The sequence below is a fragment of the Rousettus aegyptiacus genome, unplaced genomic scaffold, assembly GCF_014176215.1.
Source record: "Rousettus aegyptiacus isolate mRouAeg1 unplaced genomic scaffold, mRouAeg1.p scaffold_m13_p_2, whole genome shotgun sequence".
NCBI lineage: Eukaryota > Metazoa > Chordata > Mammalia > Chiroptera > Pteropodidae > Rousettus > Rousettus aegyptiacus.
The window spans coordinates 133,787,374-133,811,128 of record NW_023416295.1 but is presented as its reverse complement, the minus strand read 5'-3'; the positions used below and the strand labels follow the sequence as shown (position 1 = coordinate 133,811,128).

The following is a 23,755-nucleotide window of genomic DNA, read 5'->3' as shown; positions in this document are numbered from 1 at the left end:
TCCTAGAAGGGTATCACCATGGAACCATATGTCATATAAGGAATTCCTGAATTAGATGGAAATGCCTATTGGACCAGACCAATATTGTTACAAAGGAAAACTAGTTCAATTAAATACTTCGAATTCCAAAAGTGAGAGAAATAGAGGGAAGAGAGGAAAAAAGCACTACATCACAATTGTCATTTTCAAAACTGAGGCAAGATTCAGAGTAGTAAAAATCTTCCCAAAGATCCACACAGATAGTAAGGAAACAGTGGGCTGTGTGAACTCTGAGGTCCCCAACAAATTTAAGATCATTTTATTTTCATTTATTGATCCTAAATATCAAATGGAGAGGCTGTATTTCAAGCCACTGACGGTTAGATGTACAATTCATTTATTGAACACTACTCTAAGCACTGAGGATACAGCTGTAAAAAGAGATAGGGAAATTCTTAACCTCATGGAGTTTACTCTCTAATGGAATGTGGGTGTGAGGGCAAATGACAAACAAAATATTTTAGATAGAGGATCCAAAGAAGGTAGGAAGAGGCCAGGAAGTGGCAAAATTAATGGGAAAACATTACAGTGGTTATGCTTTTCTTTGATCACTGGTACTATTCAGTGGGCCTTTGAACAATTTTGACTGTAACCACTTAACACTTTAAAGATCTATTCCTTTCTCAACGTCTTTTAAGTTGTTATAAACTGCTTCAAATTCCCCATTTAAGTTGTCATAAACTGCTTCAACTTCCTCACTGGCTTCCAGCTTTTCTCTCCTCCGGGCATATAAACTAATAACTAAAATTTTCTCTTAGGTATCGTATCAATCATTTTTTCTTTTTAAAAATCTTTGAACAAATCTGTGAAGAAGCATATGTCAATTTTATCAACTCTCTAATTTTCTTTCCTGACTTTATCTCTTGAATCTATTGGCAAACTCTTCCAACTCTTCATTAGTCTTTCCCTCTCCATTCCTTCAATAAATCCAAATAATCTCTTTTCATATTTACCAAGCAGTCTTTGCCTCATTTAAAATATCCCCATTTTCTTTTTCCTCCATAAAACTTTTCCTAACCTAGTATAATGTTAAACACTGTATGTGTTAGCAATTTTACAATTACAGCCAGGATTTGAACATAGAACAGTGAAATATGTAGAAAAGGATTGTAACTAAGTTTTATGTTTTATATTTAAATTGGTTTTCTAATGTTTATTTTTCTCTTTAGCTTTAGTCCAAGACCTCAAGAATCAGACTATTTTTTGATCTATGTTCTATACTTTAACACAAAGGCCTTAATTAACATTTGATGTCTTGACAGGTTCAGAGCCAATGATGGAGATGATCTGTCTGCCACTGTAGAGTCGGTACATGGGAATCAAATACAAACACCATGTTTTTATTCTTTCAAAGAACTATAAAGACCAATACTGGCTTTTGAAAATACGGTTCTTAAATAAAGGCTTATCATTCTTAGCAAAAAAGTATTTTTTTAAGTCCAATGAGGTGCATGTTCTTTATGATCACCCTATGCATATCTTTCAAGCTAAACCACTTACCTCTAGGATATACTTTCGGCAGTTACCACTTTAAACGTATACAGCACAATGTGCCTAGGGTTCACAAACAATTAATCTATCATATTAGCAGAAAATCTTTTCCCTATTTAAAAGAGAAATAAAGTTTGAAATATAAAATTGCTCACTCAGTATTTTCAATAAACTATTACTGGAGCTAGTAAAATCCAGAACTCCTATTTAGCTTTGGAGTATTCTTGTGTATTTAAATATTTACTATTGCTAAAATTATTATAAATTATAATAATTACAAAAGCATTTAAGCTCTAGGGTTTGATTATACTGAAAGAAATATAAATTTGTTCACTTTTACAGAAGGAGCATATGAGGAATATCCAAATGTTTTATATAACATTTTCTTTTAACTATAACAAATGACCACGCTAGAAAAATAATTATAGTGCTAGGTCTCAGGGAACATTAATCTCCTGTCAAGTAAAATAATTTTAACTTTTTAGAGCTGATTCAATCATCTGAGTGAGTGAATGAAATTGTATAAACGAATGTGCTTGGAATAGGGTGAGCACTCTGTACACACTGTTGGATCTCAATCTAGATTCTATTCTTTAAGAGAATTCTCATGACCTAAGATTTCCTCTGCTGAGATACCTAGATGCCATGACTAAATCAGGAGGTAGACAGAGGTGGTTAGAGCAAATTACCATATCAATAAACACCCAAGTTTTTAATGTTTCTCACTACCGCGTATGTCGATCCCAACTCTAAAACAAATGTATGCTTTTACTTACATATGTTTTTTTCATTATGGATGATACCTGGTCGCAATTATTTTCTTGCCTACATTCTACCTGGCTCTGAAGTTCATTAAAAAAAAAATAGCTGTTAAGACTGACATTTAATTTTAAGCTAAGCCTTAAACTTACAGATTCAAAAAATGGTTGGGATCTCAGTTATAATGCTTTAATAGTCCACTTACGGTCAATTGGAGTTTTGTCAAAATAAATACTTTTAAGCTAAACAAATGCTGAATTTAACAAATGAGGTCCTTTTTTTGTTAAATTTTTTTTGTAAAAATTTAACAAAAGGAGTTTCTTGAATTTATTTAAAATTGTTTTCCTATAATATTCAGGTCTTCCAGGCAATGACAGAAAACAGAATGACTTCTTATACATCTTTAATGGCACTTGTTATTTGATATTAGTTATCTTTGTACATTTTTTACTTTTATAAGTGTGACGTAAAATTCTTGAAGGTAGTATGTAATGAGCACTTACTCTTTATTGAATGAATAAATGGACAAACATCCAATGAGGCTATAGGAAAAAACAGGTAAGTGGCAGGTTTGCTTCTTTGTGTGCAGTGTAAGGTACACATTTGTAAAAAGTAATCCAACTATGCCTACGGAATGACTGGGTACACTGAAAAATTCACTAGTGACAAAAACTACCATTTACATAATATATGCATGCACACATGTGTATGTATAAATTATATAAACAAATGCAGAGAAAAATATGTAGGTAGGATTAGCTGATCTCTAAGCTATTTTATGATGAATTGGGAATTATCTATTATTATAAATCATTGCCTGAAACCATGAGACAAATGTAATATTAAAAGTTATAAATACTAGCCAAATTGCTTAGCATTAAGAATATAAGAACTAGAAAGTTTCATTCTACTCTCATACCAAAGCATGGTGCATCTGCACAAAGACTACAACAGGTAATTTTGGGTGTTTTGCCCTTGAAAGACAACACAGAGTCAGAATAAGTCTATAAAAGGGATATTAGGAGAACCCAGATGAAAAATAGGGCTCTGAATAAGGAAGAAAAAAAAAGACATCATATTTATCTGTTTGGAAAAGAAAATGTTAGCGAAGAAGTACATAACATTCTGAAGTATTCCTTTTGATGCAAGGGATATTGTGAAGATGCCTAAAATGTTATTATTTTTTAATAACATTTTTTAATGAAGTATACCAAATAATGTGTCCAACAGACAACCTTACTCATCCTCATTTCTCTAAGCTGCACTTCATCTTTTAAATTCAGAGACAGAGAGGTAAGGATGAGATAATCAAGGATAAGAAATATGAGGGCTAGGATATATGTTGCATACTTGTTAAATTTTATAAAGTGTGCATTTTTAAGCAGTTATATTAAAGAGACATGACCCATGTCAAAACAGCTACAGGAAAACATCCTATTTTAAAGGAGAATGGTGGTGATAAAATATTGGGTACAGCAATGTAGAGGCAAGTATAGATGTTATGCGTGCATGTGTATATGTGTGTGAGCACAAGCAAACATGTGCACACAAGCATGTGCTGAAGAAGCAGTATTACTAGAATTGACCCATGCAGAGTATGGGTGAGTCTTGGAAATTAGACTATCCTCACCATTGTATTTCTGCAGTATTTCTTGAATACATCCTCTTCCCTCTGATTCTATTAATAAAGCCCTCACTTCCAATCTTCTGTTATGTTTTGACAGTGGTATATCCACATTCCTTAATACTAGTCACCTCCTGCTCTCAACCAATGTCAAGACAACTGTTCTCACCAATTGTGCACAAGCAATCATTTAAAAAGTCAAACATATGTTTAAAAAGTCAAATCTGTGTCTATCTGTTATTATCTATAATTTTCTTTCTTGTATTCTCATATGCTTGAATTGAATGGAAATGACTGCAGAAAAAGCCAGGGCCTAGGAATTGTATATATCCTAAAATATATATGCATCTACCATTTATGTGGCAAAAGAAAAATGACTGAGAAATACAGCCTTCAGGAAATAAATCCAAATTCCATAACATCAGCGATGCCTCTTCAAAACTGGCCACAATATAGCTTTCTGGCCTCTATTTTTTCACTCCCACCCCTGCAAAATGGGCTCAACCACAGCGGGCTAGTCATCATTGCCAAAACATGCCATACTGTTCATACTTCCAAGCCTTTGGCTATCTTAGCCCTACCTTCTCTATCACTGAACATGAACATTCTTATTTCAAGATACACTCAAATAACCCCTATTCTATAAAGTTCCCAAACTTCTCCAGGTATAGCCGACACTTCCATTATACATCTTGATCATATTGCAGTCAAAGGATTTCTATGTCCAGTGATCCCTCCCATCACTCATGAACTCTTAACACTTTAAATAAGGCCCTGCACTTTCTTCAAACAGCTTCCAGTCTCAGCACGAGCTGCCTGGCTGATAGCTTTCAATTAACGATAATTTGAATGGAGATAGAAGAAAACAAGGCATCAAAAACATCTGGTTCTAAAGGTCACAAGGAATTCTCCTGTTATTTACAAGATAAAACATTCATTTAAGCTACTCCATGAATATCTCCTATTTTAAAAGGTCTTCAAGGCAAAAGTCTTGTAATTTTCATTAGCAACACTTTTCTGTAAAAGAAAGTCCCTTTAAAAATTCTTACATAGGAAATTCTTACAAAATTCTGCAATAAAGATGCCTAAATTGTCAAAATATGAATTTCACACTACATATCACGGATCCTTTAAAAAACATTAGAATCCAACTAAGAAAATATGTTTTTGTCCAACATTCCAAATGTATCTACCTTGAAACTGATTAGATAGTATTCTTTCCTGTTTTCTGTTTTAAATTCAAACAATTTATTCATATATTTTTCCTTTTCCTATTTGCTCCTGGCACTATACTATGGCTAGCATCTTTAATATCAATTACATCTCCAGCTGAAATCTACAAAACTCTGAGACTTGAAAAGCTTCTAAATCTCCAAGAAATCTCCAAATTTCCCTTTTCCCAATAAGTAAGGTGGCAAAGTTTATTAGATGCCCTCTACATATACATCATACTTTGTAACTGAGATTTTTCAAAATATCCTCCCGTCAGAGGTCTGAGGGATTTATTGCTACTTGCACAGTAATGAATCCCCTCCATTTTGGTATATGTGTACTTAATACTCTTTAGCATAGGCATCTGAGGCAAACACTAGAAGATCTACAATATGAGACAAAATAAAATGAAATGAAGCATTCCATGAATTCTGGGAAACTACATAGGCTCCAGAAAGGAATGGGAACATACACAAATTGTCTTTTGGGAGGTAGGAGTTAAGAGTGAAGAATATAATAGTTTCAGGTTCCCAGAGGAGTAAATGTAAGGGTGAAATGAAATGAAGGTACCAGTGAATTTTCTGGTTTCTGTAGCTAACAATATTGAAGTGCTGTACGGTTTACAACAGATCTATTACATGGTTAGGTCTACATCTCTTCAACAGACAAAAAATAGCTGGTCACCGTCCTAAATATAAAACTACAAAATAGAACATTTACAGAAATTCTCATTTTTCCAAATGTAGAGAAGAAAAAAAATCGCACACAAGAATATATGCAAGTTACTTTATAAACTTTAGCAAATCATAAGCTTAATTAGGCTTGCCTTTAAAAACAGACTTTCAAGAGTTATTAAATTTATGTAGGGGTCTTGCCCTCTAGGAGCTTACATTCTAGTAAAGGACCAGGCACTTTTTAGACATATGTATTCAATTTTTAACATATGTAGACTAGCACTTCCCAATATTTTACATTGAAACACCAATTCCATCAGGCCAGGTACATTTGTAAAATAGTATATATAGAGCCAGAGGATAACACAGGAGGAAATTAAAGACCCTGAGAAGTCTTACAGAAAAGAATTTTAATTTTGCTTAACTTGGCATTTCCCAAAATTATGTAACACTTTTTTTTCTTTTTTTTTTTTTTTAAATCTAACACCTAGAAACACATCATGGCACATTTTGAGTAATGATGATTTGGGCACACAGTTTAAAAAATGTATTCTTATATGTTTCCTAAGGCACTGAAACATAAACTTTTAACACTACGCATTTTCAGAAAATACATGAAAGATAGAGCAAGTTTGCAAATTCTTGGGAAAGTATAAAAATAGTTAGTGGTACAAGTTTAAGCAGTAGGAGGAAAATAATAAATAAAATAACTTTCCTAAAACCAGACAATTATTTGTAATTGGAAATGTTTTCTAAAGACTAAAAAAAAAAAAAAATAGCATAAAAATTTAGAAACAGATGATTTAAAAATATAATCCTTTTACTAAAATCTACTCTTGTGTGAATAGTTTAAAACAAACATCCCTTAATCTATGATACGTTTTACCGATATTCTAATTACATGTAGAGGCAAGGAACTACACTCTTATATTCCATTTGTTAACATTTATTATCTCTCTGTCCTTTTATGAATTGTAAGTTTATAGCTGCTCTTCTCTCTTGACAATAGCTAAGAATTCTAATACCCAGATACTTCTAATTGCTGGTTTAAAAAAGTCTTAGGAAGATTAAAAGGGAAAATGTACCCTCTTCTCTATAGTCGCAGAAAGTAGACATAATTCTATTCTGTATCATAAAACTGCCCTTGCAAATGTTGTTTTAAAAAAAAAGAGGTAGTCTTGTTAGGCACGTGGATTTCAGTGTTGCTATATCCTATGAAAATACCAAAACTTTTATAGTCTGTAATTGATTGTCTGACATAATAATTTGTGGCCTTGTTAATAATATTTTAAATAACATTCTGATTTCTTAAAAGTTTCTTTACAAATTTGTTAAGCTGAGAGAGAAAAAAAATCATTGGCACATCCCTTTTCTTGAATATAAATGGTCACACACACATACATACATCTTTACTTAATTATGATTTCTTAAAAAGTTTTGACCATCTCATTTTGTTTAATAATAGGTGCTATGACTGAAGCAAAGCAAATACTTGTGTATAATACTGCAGATGGAACTGGTAGCTCAGAGGCAAAAATAAATTGGTCTCTGGTATGCAGTCTGTTTTCAACACAAGATAGTAAAAAGTTTTGCTTTCTCTATATCCTTCCTAGGTGGCAGAAAGAGCTGTTCCTACCTGAGATTATACTTTTATTTTTCAAAAGTCTTAACTGATTCTCCTCAAGCTTTTGTGTAGTTCTTAAAGACAATGATAAAAACAAAGGTTCCTCACTTCTGGAGGAGCTAAAATGTCTAGTAGTCCTTACAGCCTCTTGAGCTGTGGCTATTACAAAACATTAATCTTACTAAACTGGGCTGTGGCGATTTCTTGTTTAACAGGCATTGTTGCTCTTATCTTTATGAACCAACTCATTTCCTCTGCTAACTCATTCGGATGTTACTCTTTTTTCAAGATATGGCCACAAATTAAATTTAAAAAATAGAATAAATAAATCAAATCATCCCCTAGGAAGCCTTCTGCAAAGGTTCAGGTGAATATTATATATGTTTTGTTCACAAGAGTATGTTTTAGTGATTATGTATATCTTTGTAGAATAGACAGAATCTACTTCAACATGTAAGAACAGACATAATGACTGTTGGCAAAAGTCTTTATTGCTAAAACCTCACATTAGCATTTTACCCATTGATGATAATCAGGGAATACACTTAAGATTATAAAAGGAGTTTATAAAGTACAGACTTTTCAAAGTCTTGCCTGTCCTTCCATTGAAAAACAATAGTGACAGTGTAACATCTATATGGAAAACTGAACCAAAGTGGACAGGCACACTGCCCATGTTTTTAAGAAATCTTTTAACAGTCACCTGGACTTTTTAACTTATAAAAGATTAATGGACTATGAGATTTCCAGGTATCCACACTACCCCCATCCCATCCCCACCTAGGTTCATTAATGGAAGATACAGCCTGAACCTCGCCTAAGGGGACTTGCCTTTTCAGCTCTTTCTGATTACTGGTCAGACACAAAAATTCTGCTATCTTGGATCTAAGCTCAATGTTTAAGACGACTGTTTCATCCATCAAAAAATTTCTTATTTTTTGGTTTCTTCTAGACATAATATCTAGAAAAAAGTTTCTTGGACATTTCCCACTTGAAATCACTAGACTATTGGTGGCAGCTTAGATACCTCCCAGTAGGACTGGGTATATCAAGGCAGCTGGTGGACCTTCTGTCCTAATCCTGGCCTCCTAGTCAAGAAAATTCAACCTCATATTTCAGATGTGTCCAAAAAACCTTCCAGACCTATTCCAAGAGAATCTATCATGGCTGTCAATACTAAGGTCTTACCTCTGACTTCATTTGATGCTTCTTAACTAGATTATAATTTGTCTCCCTTAAATATAGTCCAGTTTTTGTTTTCATGCTTTGAGGTTTGGCCTTAGCCACTTTTGAACTGGGTCCAAAGACTATAGAACCTTTAAGGCAAATCTATTGCTATGAAAATATTCCTACAAGGAACCTACTGAATCAGTTTTCCTCTTGGAATGACATCCTCACTTGAGACTTGTCAGCCAACACAAGAGAAAGCGGGACTGCCAATCTCTCTTTCATCAAAGGAGACTGGCAAATGACCACCACCATAATGACAAGTGCATGACACTGAGTAAGGACTGTGAGGGTTACTTGCTGGACTACCTACTCTTCCTGAACTTTCTGGTTTGGTTATTGAGTCTCAGCTATAAAATGAGGAGCACTTACTACCACAGACTGAGTAAAACTAACTTTACTAAAAATAATGGACCTGGACATAGTTACTGCATTTATATTCTTTGCTATAGTAACTCGAAAGATACAATAACAATACATTCCTTAAATGTAGGTTTGTTCTCAATTACCATAAACACTAAGGGAGAAAATCTTGATACCAGTGTCTTTTACATGAATATGTGCAATGTTTGGACAGTTGATGGTAAAAACCTACTTTAATGTTCAGAGTATGGCATTGATTTATCACAATAAAATGTGTGGGAAAATATGGAGGTACCTGCCTTACATTTAGCAATTGGTCCCTGAATTCTTATACTATGTTGATGGAAAATGAACTGCTTATCCTAGGCTGCAAAAAAAAAAAAAAAAAAAAAAAAAAAAAAATGCTACCTGGCATTCTGAAGTGAAACCTCCAGCTTAAACTTGTGATTTTAAGAGAGCAGATAACTTGCAAAGATACCTATTTCATTTGTTGAGCTCATGTGCATTCATGGTCATACACACTTGGTCTGGCTTTGTTATCTTCTAATATTCCCTGGCAGGAAACAATCACATCTGTGAAGCACAATGGTTTAGGGAAATAATATTCTCGTGATATTATATGCAAACTCAGAAAGATCGAAACCTATTAAAATAAGGTAACAATAAGATTACTTCTTTAAATGCTGCGAGGATGGCCATTGCACTAGGTCCTATAGAATTATTTTGGATTTCACCTGAGCCAGCAAAGAAAGGCTGTATGTTCTCACTGGTAAGGCATGATACCCCTATGTTCCTGGTAATTTTAGCTATGCCAGAAAGAATTTGCCAAGCTGCAAGAGACTGAGAGCTAGGACCTATTTACATAGGCCGGTTGCCTTTTATAGGGCATATGGCAGTTATAAAATTGTACAAGGTATTGTAGTAAGGCAAAAAATGTTAGTCCGTATGCAGCAGTAATATTTATAAGTATTATATAAGGTGTAACCTTAAAAGACTCATTTCAAATGTTCTCACCTGGTTACTAAACAAGTAGTGCACTTGACAAAGTAGGTCTAAAAATAAGTGATAAGGGAGCTCCTGCAGATTCTAATTTAACATAGAGCATTGCCAAAGAAGTCCCAGACCTCACATTTGAGCAGTTTCCCACCCCCAACCAAGAATCCCCTAAAGGCCTTTTAGCTTATTCTACCATAATTCTATTTTTATTTTCCTTATCTTCTGTCACTTTCACTGATCAATTGCTTCTGTTTTAACTTTTATGTACTACTTTTTAATAATAAATGGTTTATATAAATTTATAGTTTTATGCTTATTTGCTTAGCAACTAAGTCTGGAAATTGGATTTTATTAACAAGACAAAGAATGTTCAGTAAAAAAGCACTGATTTGTGAGCCAGGAGGCTTACTGTAAAATGTTTACCTTTTAAGGATGAACTCAATGTATAACATAAATCAAGTGCATCAGCCTAATTATTGGAGTCTGAGTAAAACACATGTTTTTTCTCAAATATGCCCTTTCTGTTTGGTTTACTGGGGTGTGGGCCAAAATCTTAATGTTAACATATATGTAAAATGTGACTGAGTGCTAACCTTCCTCCTCCCTCAAACAATGCATGGAAATGTGGATTTTAAATAACAATAATTATGCATATAAGGATCAGCACACACACAAAAAAGTGCACAGAAATAATAAACATATTACTAATATCCATGGAGCAACTGGGAATATGCACAGTTTAGGATCTAAATAGCTAGCATTTTAAAAATGGTTATGCCGAACTGCACTCTGGTGTAGTATCCTCTCAGTTCCAATTATCGTATGTTGGCCCCACAGATAAGCTACAAGAAATCTGCTGTGGGATCAAGCAGCCCTGTTGACAGATCTCTAAGAAAGCAAGGTCTGGGTCACCTCCTAGGTACATTCCTCAGAAACTGCAGCAAAGAGAAGCAGAGCAAGTAAGCACAAAGGAAAACAGGAAGATGGCAGTGTGAACTGGCCACGCCATGGGAAATAATTCTGATCAATGACACCAGAGAACATACAACATGCACTACTACCCACACAATGGTAATAAATGCACACATATCCCTAGGCATTTCCAATTATATTTAGGGCCTATTCTGAATAAACTTAACCCCTTATCTATACATTTTTGGTAGAGTAAAATGAAAAATAGTTAAGCAATTAAACTTTCTTTAAACATCTATTGTACTCCTTTAGAAACATAGGTTTTTTGCTTGGTTGCTGTAACTTTTACAATCTGATGAACTAAAATGGTATCCCTTAACTAGTTTCAAAATGCCTTTCCCTATATGCCAACAACTCACAAAATAAAGAGCAGCACCTGAGGCAATCCTTGAAACTTCTTGGCCTCTAGCAAACACCTTTAGTTTTTTGGGTATCACAGAGCTCTTTAAGATGCCCATGCCTGCTGAGGCCATCTCCCTAGAAAAATGCAATAAACAACTCTTGCTTCATAGGGTTCGTGAACTCATTGAACACCATAAATAGACCACAAGTTGACTCTCTCATTTGGCTGGGAATATACTAATACTATTATTTCAGAAGTCTCTCCATAAATTGACATTGAGAACAAGGATATGGTAGAAAGGAGATTATCTGCTGTGAGCACAAGCCCACTTACAATGGTGTAGTTTTCGTATTACTACTATTTACTATTTTAATGGACCAGAAAAAAACAACTGAGGTTAGCGAATGGCAACATAAAGGAAGAATTTAGTTCAATGGGAAGAGAGCAAGTTCTTGCATATTCAAAAGAGAGGGAATCTTCTTTTCAGTTTCCAGAGGAAGAAGATGGCCCTTATTTAACCCCTGATTAACCCTGAGGAAATTTGTCTTTAAATGCAGTTAAAAGTAACAGAACAGGAACTAAGCTCATATTTATTTAGGGTACCAACAATCACTAATGGCTGTTATTAATATTAGTTAGTAATTAATATTATTAAGGGAAATTTGGTTATAAAAATGTAGAACAGTACTCAAATTTGCATCTTTGCTTAAAATACCTGGAAGCATTGTAGCTTACAAAATATTGTTGGTTATTTTGTACCCCTGAAGAACTGTTTATGAGTATTTCCATGTACATTATCACACAAAGATTATTCCAGAGTGTTTTTAATTGAGGTCTACATACCACAAATTATGTTAAAGAACCATGGCTCTTTAAAAAAATTGTTGCCACGGAGACATTGGTTAGAATTTCCCTTAATGTACAGCAATAAGCTTCAACAATTTACACTGGTCTTGATTGACATTCCATTTTGGTGCTGTATATGAACAATTTATGGTATGTTTACAGAGAAAAACAAAAGCTAAATAAATTAAATTACTATTAAGTCAATACTATTCTGACTCATGTACTTACAATGAAAAAACTGTATATAGTTTTATGAAATCTAATTATTACATAGTTTTGCATTTCAGCTTAATTCCTATTTTATTGTTTCACCAACAAGACTGCCAACTCCTTGAGCTTTACAGCTAGTTAAGAATTAAATCGGCATTAAATACAGAATTAATGTGTCTTTGGGGTTTAATTTTTTTTAATTAATAGCAAAATGCAATGTCAGAAGAGTCGATGTACCAAAAAATTGAAACAGAAAATCAAAATTCATGAAAACAATTCCTGTTTGTTTGCTCAGTAGTATATTTTTTACATTCACTGAACATCCCCTTGCCTTTCCCATAATTAAAAAGTTAATTATTGGAACCGGATTTTTTTGTGTGTGAATTTGAGTTTTCAAACAATATGACTTAAATGACATTATTAATATTTTTATAGCACTTCAAATAACACTAATCCTAACATCAATGTAATACTGTTTTTTGTACATAATTGTCTCTAAACAGAATTTTGAATTCAACTCTACGTTAAAGATCCTGCTTAAGTATTAAAAATTAAGAACTCTATGGTTTGAATATTTCATTATAATCCTTTAAAGCTAGCAGTTAAGAAAATTCTAGTACTGCAGTATAATTTCCTTGAAGGCCAAGTCAATTTCTCCTCCCCCATCTTTTGTCCAAGGTAGGCATTCAATAAATATTTACTCAATGATTTAGTAATCTGTACTGATAATAATAAACATTTCCTTGGTTTAGTATCTATGCTCTTCTGGTTTTCAGTTATTAAATACTATAAACAAAGTGTTAAGTTACTATAAACTTTGTTGATACTATACTGAACACAGTTAGTTTGGGGCCTACTTTTCATTTCAGTGATCAAAAGAGATGAAGTAAATGAAAATGCACAAATATATATAGCATCTTAAACCCGTAACAATATAAAATATTCAAGATCAGGTCACTGATCTAAACTACTGATGAGAACAACGTCCTGTCAAAAGCACATTTGGGAATGTCTCTTCAAAGAATATTTAGTAATTGGCTAAAATTTAATTTTTAGTTATTAAGTCTTACTAAAAAGTCTTTTTTTTAGTGAAAAATTATTTTTTCTTAATAAATTTCACTGGATTTTTATACAAAGCATAACTTCTAATATCTATTGAAAAAAAAAAAAACCAAATGAAAAACTCCAAAAACTTAGAGATGCTTTAGGGACAAATCGTTAAGAAAGTAAGCCTACATAAAAAATGTACAGTAGCAGACACAGGCAAGAACAAGTAGTGAAAGCATTCTTATCTTTCTTCTTAAGATCATCTTTAAAGTAATATAAAGTTCAATAGCTTTGTTCAATTCCTTTAAACAGTAAAGTAACCTAAAATCCAAAAATTTCTCTAATGAATTGACATATGAATTCCTCAATTAAGTTTTATCTACTATTTTAATCATATATCTGACATGCTTAATTTGATATGTTACAGTTCTTTGTAAAGTTCACTTGAATAAGGGAATTTTTTAAAGTTTATTTGAATGAGGGAATTTTAAACATCACAATTTCTAGGTTAAATAATATTAAAACTGATAAGGCTCAGAAATTCATATAAAATAACAGAAACCTCTAATTTTGGTGTTCAGGGTTTGCAGTCTATTAAAAACACTTTGCATTTTTCACACCAAAAAGGCTTTCTCAACATTTCTCACCAGAACAGTAAACTAGTTTCAACAATTTTCAGTTATTGGTAACTTATATAGGAATATTTTCCATTACTGCTTGAAAACGACGAGTACATTTTACTTATATATTATCAAATTAAAGAATATTATAAAACTGTCGGACATCTCAACATTTCTTTTCCAGGATCTAACTGCTCTATGCTGCCCACTACAGGAAATGCAATATGGTACAAAGCAATGTAATAACTGTACTAAGGTTGCTTTTATTCCCGTCTCATAAAAAAATATTCTCTGGGTACTTGAGTGTTAAGATAAGGTATTCCTGGAGGAGATACAGATTGATTAGTGCCACAAAATTTATTAAATATAAAGAACATCAGTAGGAACAGACATGACCAGAAGCTGTATCTTAGTAATTCACACACCAGGAGAAACCACTTGGGTGCGGCTGAAGATGGGGCACGGAACTTAGTGATTGAGGCGCAGACTGGGGAAAGATGCAGTTGTGTATCAGAGAATAAACATGAGGGTCAAAATCAACGTAAACAAAACACCTCCCAAAAAAGTCATATGAAAATACAAATGATTGCTGCAACTGGAAAAACCATCTGAAATAAATTAATCGCGTGATGCATACTTGTTTCATCAGATGAATCTTTTTCCTTTAACGTTTACTTTCCTCTTATAAGCAAATAGCGTTAATATTAAGCTTACTTTTGCCTTTCTTTTTTTCTAGTCTTGAGGAATTGAACCATGTAGTAATCTTATAAATATCAGGGGTTATTTTTCTTGGATTAGAGCCTATCTAAAGTGTGATTAATTTAATTCTATCCATCGGAAATACTTTAGGAATCCATTTTGTAGATGATAGCGTCTTCTGCAGAAAGAGAATTTTTAAAAAGTCAATTTTCCAGTTACATAGAACACCTTAAAATTTTAAGGCATTAAAACATTAGTATAACACTCCAGGTCTTTAGCCTTCATAACTTGTACTGAAAAGCAAAACACACTACTGTGTATGCGTGTGTGTACATACACTAACACAATAGCAAGCAGTCAGTGGCTTAATAGTGGCAACCTCCCCTTGAAAAATAAAAATATAAAGTGTCACCCTCCCCCCATTCTGTCCTTTGAATGAGAAATAAGACAACCAGGTTTGCTCCCCGCTGAGTGGGATACTAGAAACGACGTTCTAACATCTAACCTGAGACACTGTTAACATATAATCCTAGGTCCCGACTCAGATGACTTAAATTTCAGTGTACGTGCCTTCGTTCCCACTCCTGCCCCATCTACACCATTCAGAGCCCCGGTCCGCGCCGCGACCGCTCGGCGCGACAGGGCTGCCGGAATCCTCAAGTACCGCGCGCTCCTGGCCAGACGGCTCTCCGGCTCCCGGCAGACAGCAAGTTCCCAGAGCAGGGGCCTCCGAGGCTTCCAAAGCTCACGACTCAGACGAAGGGGACCAACGGGACCGTCGATTCTGGCATTTAAAACTACCGAAAAGTCTTGCTGTACAAGTGGCGCCGCAGAGAACCCTGCTGCCGCTCCGCGTCGCCCGCTCCCTGTCCCCTCAGAGCGGGTCGGCGACCCTCCGTGAGAACGCGCTCAGCTCCTGAGAACGTGGAAGAGCAACCAAAGCCACCAAGACGCCGCGGCAAGTTCCCGGAGAACTCAGCCGCAGCTTTCCCGTCTCCCCTTAGTTACAGTTACCCCTGCGGTTTCTGGCGTTTCCTTCGAGAAAATGAAGAGTAAAACAGTGTGGAGGTGCGAGAAGTCGCTGACATTTCCTGTCGAATGAGATCCCCTCGTCTCCATCCCTTAAGCAGAATTTCAAAACTCGGCTGCGTCCTCAGCGGAGGTATTCCATGTTGACAGATCTCTCGCCTTCCACAAAATGGGGCCGAGGAGGCAGCCGCTGTCTCCTCTATGGGCGCCGCCATTTTGTGAGGCGGCGGCGGCGCGGCGGCAGGAGCCCGGGGTGTGTGTAATGGTTGAATAGAATGACCCCCTCTAGGGAATCCCCGGCGCTGACAGTTACGTAAGGGGCTGTGCACAAGTGCGGAGTTTAGGGAATCCGCACAGCCCAGGCCACGCAGCTCTGCGACCCACATCTCCACCACCCCTAAGACGACCGGCTGGGGAAGGGACAAATGACCGGGTCTCCCTCCTACCCCGCCCCTCTCACCTCCGGCCGGGGCTCGATGTCTCCACTCCCTCGGCCGGGTCTCCGCCCCTCATAGGCTTCCAAGACTTTCACTGGCCCTTGGATGTCAGGAACCTCGTAGCCATAGCCTTTTTCCAACCCCACTAAAGAGACAAACTTTACTTGGGAAATAAATCCGTTTCCTAGAGTGAGCACCGGAAGCACGTTGGACTATGTTACATAATTTCTTTCACCACCAAATAGATGTTCCCATTGGAACCACTATCTGAAATAATAACCCATCCAGAGATTTACTAGCCTGTGACCTTGGGTTAGTCAGTGACTTTGCCCGTAGTGGCCATCACTGGAATGGGAATAATAATATGCTTCATGTATTGAGGCATTATTAACATTTGTAGTAAAGGGCCAACTCCACCACTCCTCATAAATGCACACGTAGGTGGTAGTATTTGTTGAGATGTCTGTCATTTAAGCGGCCTGTTTTTAACCTTCAAAAATACTTAAACGGGGATCGCGTTTAAGACATTCGAGTGAAAGCAAGGAAAAACAAGTTTTTATTCAATATTTAAGAGCATCTATCTTTAAGATGCCGTAATATAAAAAGATAAACTTTAATAATTATTGTCAAAGTTCAAAAGATTGCTTCCCAACCGGATTAACTACCGTTTACATAACACAGCAGACAATAATCTAGTTTGATACGTGAAAACAACCAAAGGCAAGATAAATTAAGAGCATTACTCTTATTTCCATAGAACTAGGACAGTTCACAATGCATTTAATTTATAGTTTGCTAAAGTTAGTTTGTGGATAATTCATGGGAAATGTGCTAACCAGGCCCTAAAATACTAGTGCAAGCCTCAGAAAAGCCGATTCCTTTAGACCTTTTTTTTTTAAAAAAAAAAAAGTACCAAATTGACTTTATTCCAATCTATGAATGATGCGTAGCGTGAGGAGCTGCCCCTCTGAGCTTCGCTTCCCTTCCCTTCCCGAGCACCACACCGGTTTCGTCGAGCGGGCGGGGGTGCTCCCAGACAGCCCTTTCCAACAGCCGGGCCGGGAGGCGAACATTGCCTCCACCCCTAACCCTGGAACAACCGGTAGTGGCCGTTTCCCCGCGCCGCCCCCCTTTCCGCCGGCTTTGTGTGCGTGTGAAATGTGCGGCACATTGCAGATGAACCCTAAACCCGGCGAGCCGAGTCTATTGTTCCCCGCGAGGAGCTGCCGGGGCGGTGTGGAGCCAGGCGCAGTGCCGCGGCCGGCCCTCGGGGGTCGCTGCGCGGCGCTGGCTGCTCGGCTGTGGCGGCGGCGCTGGCGGCAGCAGAAAGGGAGGCTGGCGGCGAGGGAAGCGGGCGGCGCGCAGCTGCTCGGCTGCCGCCGGTGCCTTCTGCCCGGGGACGCCCCGGCCGCCGCCGCGCGTGAATGTGTGCGAGGGCCCCGTGGAGCTGCGGCCGAAATACACGCTGTCACCCCGCTTTCCACAAACCACCACACAGACCTCCCCCTCCCCACCCCCAGCCCCGCCTGCCCCAGCCCTGCTGCCGCCGCGCCGCCGCCGCCGCGGCTGCCGAAACTCCCGGGCCTCCGGCCACCCCGGCCCCTCACCGTCGGCTCGCCTTTCCCCTCGCTCGCTCCCTCGCTCGCTCGCGCGCCCCCGGCAGCAGCACCATGTTGAATCGCGTCCCCAGGCCGAGCCGCCTGAGCCGGCGGCGCTGAGAGGCGGGCGAGAGCCGGGCCGCGGGGAGGGAGGGAAGGAAGGGGTGGGGGCCGCGCTCGCCCCGCGGCTTCGCGCGGATCCGGCAGTCGCCTGCCCCTCTAGTTTCGCTCCGATTTCTTTAAACTTTTTTAGAAATTCCCCTCCCTCCTTCCCTCCTCTCCCCCTGGCCTCCTGCTCCCTCCTTCCCCTCCTCCTCCTCCTCCTCCCCCTCCCTCCCTCCCTGCGCCGCCGCCGCCGCCGCCGCCGCCGCCGCCACCGCCGGCCCATGACTGAGCCCCGCCGCCGCCGGCCGAGGAATGGGCTCCGGGCTCTGGTAGGAAGCGCAGGGAGCGGGGGGCGCTTTTAAAACACCAATCTGGGTTTTTTTTAAAACCTCCTTTGAAAAAATAATGGCAAACTCGACGGGGAAGGCGCCTCCGGACGAGCGGAGAAAGGGACTCGCTTTCCTGGACGAGCTGCGGCAGTTCCACCACAGCAGAGGGTGAGAGCACAACCGGGGGGGCAGCGCCGGGGCGAGCCGGGGCGAACTGGGCTCTCCCGCCCGGGCCGGGCGCGGGGTCCCGGCTGACAAGTGCGGGGCTTTCTCTCTCCCGCAGGTCGCCTTTTAAAAAAATCCCTGCGGTGGGTGGGAAGGAGCTGGATCTTCACGGTCTCTACACCAGAGTCACTACTTTAGGCGGATTCGCGAAGGTGAGTGGAAGTTTTAATTTGTATTTCCCTCTCGCTGGCCTCCTCCAAAAAGTCTCCTTTGACCCCGGAGTGGGCGCTCGGGGCCGGGGGGGTGGCCCACGGGGGCAAAAGGCGTTCTTTTCGCTCGCAGCCGGTGGCACGGAGGCGGACGGCGGCGGGGCTGTTTTTGGCCTGGTGGCTCGCGTGCGCGCGGCGGGCGCGGGGCTCGGGCGGGCGGGCGGCCCGGTGCCGGCTCGCGCCCTGCCCGCTGCCCGGCCGGCCCGGCGGGGTCTGAGCGCCGCGGCGGGGAGTGCGGGCGTGCGGGGCGCCCGCCGAAGCCCCGCGTCCGCCCCGTGCCCGCTCCCGCCCGCTCGCTCGCGAGTCAGCTCTGCCGCCGCTGCCGCTCTAGCACAGGCGGAGACACAGAGACACACAGACTCTGAGAGCAGTTTTCGTGCAACTCAAAATTAGCGCGGGCAGGTTTAACATCGATAATCGGCTGCGAAATGATCCCGGCAGCCGGGGGCATAGCCTCGGCCCCGTCGCCCTCGGTTTATACAGCTAACAAAAGAAACCAGGACCTGTCTCCAAATAGCCATCTTAGGCTTCAAGGCTAGGCAGAAGCTGTAGGCCTCAAAGAAGGGCCTATGGAGATGGATAGATCTGGGAGAGGGATCGGAATCGGCCCCGGCTCCAGCCCCCCCAGAACCTGCGGACGTCGCTGTCCGGAACAGTATTGATCCTTTTGAACTTTTTTTTTTTTAGTGTAAACGGACCGCGTTGAGATTTAAAAGGGGGCGACAGAGGGACTTGCGATTGGTTATTGTCCGGGCTTCAAAAACAAAACAAACCCACCAGACAACCTCCCCCCCGCCCCCCCAAACAAAACAAGTGCTATTTAATACAGGGCTCACGGGTGAAAACACAGAGATTCAAGCAGCCCTTGCTTTGTAACTCTTACGGATCGATGCGAAACACCCATTGATGCCTGGGTATCTACAGTTCTCTGTAGAATGGGTATTTATTTCATAGTTAAGTTAGAGTTTTCTTGGATTGTGCATTTTCAGACAAGCGTGGCTGTGTTTTTAACAGGTTTCTGAGAAGAATCAGTGGGGAGAAATTGTTGAAGAGTTCAACTTTCCCAGAAGTTGTTCTAACGCTGCCTTTGCTTTAAAACAGTATTACTTGCGGTGAGTAGTAGTGACTCTTGCACAGTATTTGGAAATAAGGGACTTATGGGGAGATTTGTTTTCAGCAAAAACAAAAAACAAAAACCACAAAATAAACCTTGTATACCAGTTTCTAAACTTGTTAATTTCAGTCTGGGAAACATTAAATATCCATAAAGCGAGGTTGTAAGATGGTGAAAGTTTTTCTCACCCAGTTTAGGATTGTTTACATGTTTCATATAGAATTATTACAGGTGACACACCACCACCCCTACCACCACCCCCCATTCTTGGTAAACATTCTTTTGTGACATTGTTATTGATTGCTTGTCTTATGAAGGGGTAGAAAGGTGATGTTAGTAAAAGAGTTAAGAGAGTTAATGAAACTTTGTATCCCTTGAGAAAATTTTTTTCTTTTAGAAACTCCTTTGCCTGTTTGGATTCTAAGATTTTTAAAATTGAAACCTCTTGAGTGGAATAGTGTCACTGAGCAGTTTTTCAGCAGAATATTTCTACATAGCATAAAAAGTTGATGCCTTAGTGACCAGGATTGTTTTTAGATTTTTTTTTTTTTTGAACTTTTGAGTTACCTGAAAACATTCAAAAGAATTATTGTATATTCAGGAAAATTAGGAATACTAACTATTAAAGGAAATTCTATGATTTGGATTTTTTTTTCATTTTCCCCACTCCTTTTTAAAGACTATTTATTTGACGAATAAATTTCTTATGCATTTGGTAAGTGATACAGTTTAGATGATATATTTTGTGATTCACCTTTATTTTTTTCTCTCAGTTTTTCGCCCAGGAATATTTTTATATTGTAATTTATTATGAGGTTATCTTTTATTTTTAATGTTTACTTACATAGAGAGTCCTTAGTTGGTGGTTGTTATTTCAAACGAGTGATCCTTATGTTTATTACTTTTTAATAATTATAGGATGGCCTTTTTTAGATAATGTGGCTTCTGCATCATTTCGTTTGAGTTTGGCATTTATCAGTGTGGATATTCAGTGTTATGTTTCTCATTCCGAAATGGGAAATGTAGTAATTGCACAGGTGTACTTTTTATTGGCTATCTTAGATTGATTTCAGGCTTGAAGCTGAAGAGTTCGTGAAACTGTGGGTAGTTACTGAGGTACACAGCAGTCTAGAAAATGTTAAATATGGTTGTTATCTGTTGTGTGTGTGATGGCATGTGTGTTAGAGTACATTTTTAAATAACATAGTAAAACAAAGCAAAGTAAAACAAAATTTACCTTGAAAACTGTTGTTAGAGTAATGTGGTAAGAAATAGAAAATGTTATATTTATGGGAATATTCATTTGCTCTTTTCCATTCATAATATTGAGAGGAATACTGTTAATACACATCTTGGTTTTCTGGTAATCAGTTTGAACAATTTGGATTTTAGACTGTTTAAAATGCACATTTTAAAGTTATGCTTGATACTTATTGGATAGATTGATTGAAATTTAGTATCTTTAAGGTACTATTTGATCTATGTGGTTCAGGAGATGTGTTTTTTTTTTTTTTTTTTTTAATAATTTACATTTATCCTAACAGGGTTTTCACATAATCAGTTAAATGACTGGATTTCCAGGTTTTTAAAGGTTACATTAATATTATTTTTCCATTTGTGATTTCTATCTTGGGATTTTATCATCCACTGATTAGACTTATAGGTGCTATTTTTAACTTTATAGTTTCAAGGTTGTTTGCAACTTTTTACATTGTTTTCAGATCAGTTTGAGTTTTGTGCTCTTGCTAGAAGTTGCTTTTTGAACTATATATTTAGCTAAACTTGTTTTTCCTCTATATGTCATTCTCCAGGTTTGTTTTTGTAGGGTTGTAGCTAGGCTACTAGGAAAAAAGTTGAAGCATTTGTTTTGGAAAATAAAAACCATGTGAAGATTTGCATGGCTTCTAAAGAAATACAAAAGAAATATGCTGGTCAAAAATTGGGTACTACCAACCTCGGAAGATTTTTTTCCATAGTGATGTAATATTGCACAGTTAGAGGACATGTATTATACTGGGTTTTACACCTTCCCCTGAAAAATCTTAACTGGCAGACAGAATGCCAAGCTTTCACAGTAGTTCTATTACTTAACCATAAATGTGCCTCTTCAAAGTAAGAAATAGTAATCAAGTGACTTTGTAAGTTCTCTCTTTTTATGTATCATATTGAATATCATAGTTTCTGATGAGCAGATAATGTGTTTTATAAATCATAATTGGAATAATTTTTTATATGAACTGCTGTTTTATTTGACCTATTGTAAGACTGTCATTACCTGTTTTCTCCTTTACTCTGCAAGTTTAATATTTGCTGACATTCCTTTGTAATTTTGTTATTGGATGGATGGCTGTTAGCATAGTACTTTATGATATATCTTCATGATATTACAGACATTGAAATAAAGAAGAGCAAACTAGAATGCTGGCCATGTATACATTCTAGCATTTATATTTTCGTTTTGGTATAAACATAGACAGTCATTAAATATAGTGACTTGAGCTAGGTGGTCTGCCAAAAGTTAGCTTGATTCTATCAAACATACATTTATTCGGTTGTAGTTTGTCTACAAAGATTTCTCAACATTGGCATTTTATTTTTTTTAAACATAAATGCTTACTGATCATGTGTAAAGTATTCTAAAAATTGTATATTAATCATCTATGATGTCTTTATATTTTGTTTGCACTTAGTTCCTTTCTTGGCATGTATATCTCAATATATTCCATAAATGCTTATTAGTAGATTATCCCTAAAGTATAAAAGAAAAAGGTATAATTACCCACATTTCGTAAATGGAGAAATTTAAGTGCAAAAAAAATCTAAATGGCTTTAGGGGCATTTGTTAATTGAACAAAAAAGTTGTATTCCTGACATGTGTTTAATCAGTCTGTTATGAATTCAGTTTGTTAGTTACCAATGAATTTAAGAAATTAAAATATAACTGGAAATTATATATGGTTAAATTTATGCCCGAGTGTATTTGTACCCAGTATGTTCCTTATTTACTCTGTAAATTTTTGTCGTTGTTCTGTTTTGGTGCTAAAATCGAAGGACAAATTAGTGCTCCTATTTCTGTTAAGCAATGAAGTCTTGGTATGAAGATTTAGGTAAATGTTTCAAATACTTACTTGAAGAATTTTGTTTTGCTTACTGACTCCAGTATACAGCTATATAGTCAAGCAAGGTTAACTTGATGCTTCCATTATAAAACTTGATTTTTTGGAAAAGAGGTGAAATATCTTGGACATTAAAAATTTATCGTACAAAATTACATATTACTGGTTTTCTTATAATAAGTGATTTTTTAATACATATCTACCTTTAGAATAGTCAGAAACTTAATTGTAGAGTTCTGCCCACCATAGTGGATTTTCAATTGCATTGTGAATTTATTCTGTTTCCCTTGGTGGATAAAGCCCTCAGATTATGCCAATGAAGTTTACATTTATCAGTTAGAGTAGATACATTCATGTGTTCTGCAGTTAGTATCTACTATATAGATCACGTCTTCTAAGAGAAAGCATTTTATGAGTCACTTGAGGTTAAGTGAAAGAATGCTTTAATATTGTAATAAATAGGTAAATAAAGTAATACATGGAATTTGTGAGTTGATAAAGTGCTCTCAATCAGGGAAGGAAAATAAAAGTAATATGGAGATTAGAAGAACAACTGTATCTAAATAAATTATTCACATATGCATTTTAAATTTAATTTTATAGACTGTATCCTTTCATTTTGAAAACCCTGATTTTGAGATCTTCTGATAGTCTGTTACATTATAAAGAGCATGCAGAGTTGTTAAAAGAAGTAAAAAGTGGAGACAGTTGAAAGCCTGATCAGGTTAGTGTTCTGTCTTACAAACCATGTTTTAAGCAGTGTAAAGTAGACAAATCTCCAAGATAGATAGTTCACTGAAGATAAAAATTTCGGTGAGGATTTAGGGTAAGAACTCTAAATTCCCAA

At 37.6% G+C, this 23,755-nt stretch overlaps 1 protein-coding gene across 2 annotated transcripts in view; it reads left to right on the top strand.

The window, feature by feature from the left end:
- Positions 1–18,166: 18,166 nt before the first annotated feature.
- Positions 18,167–23,755, top strand: part of ARID2 (AT-rich interaction domain 2) — a 131,625-nt gene continuing 126,036 nt past the window's right edge. For both annotated transcript variants that reach the window (XM_016134307.2, XM_016134306.2), the window contains exons 1-3: positions 18,167–18,412; positions 18,528–18,621; positions 19,693–19,790. In XM_016134307.2, coding sequence (XP_015989793.1) covers positions 18,321–18,412; positions 18,528–18,621; positions 19,693–19,790 — 284 coding nt within the window. In that variant the 5' untranslated portion in view covers positions 18,167–18,320. The remainder of the gene's footprint in view (positions 18,413–18,527; positions 18,622–19,692; positions 19,791–23,755) is intronic.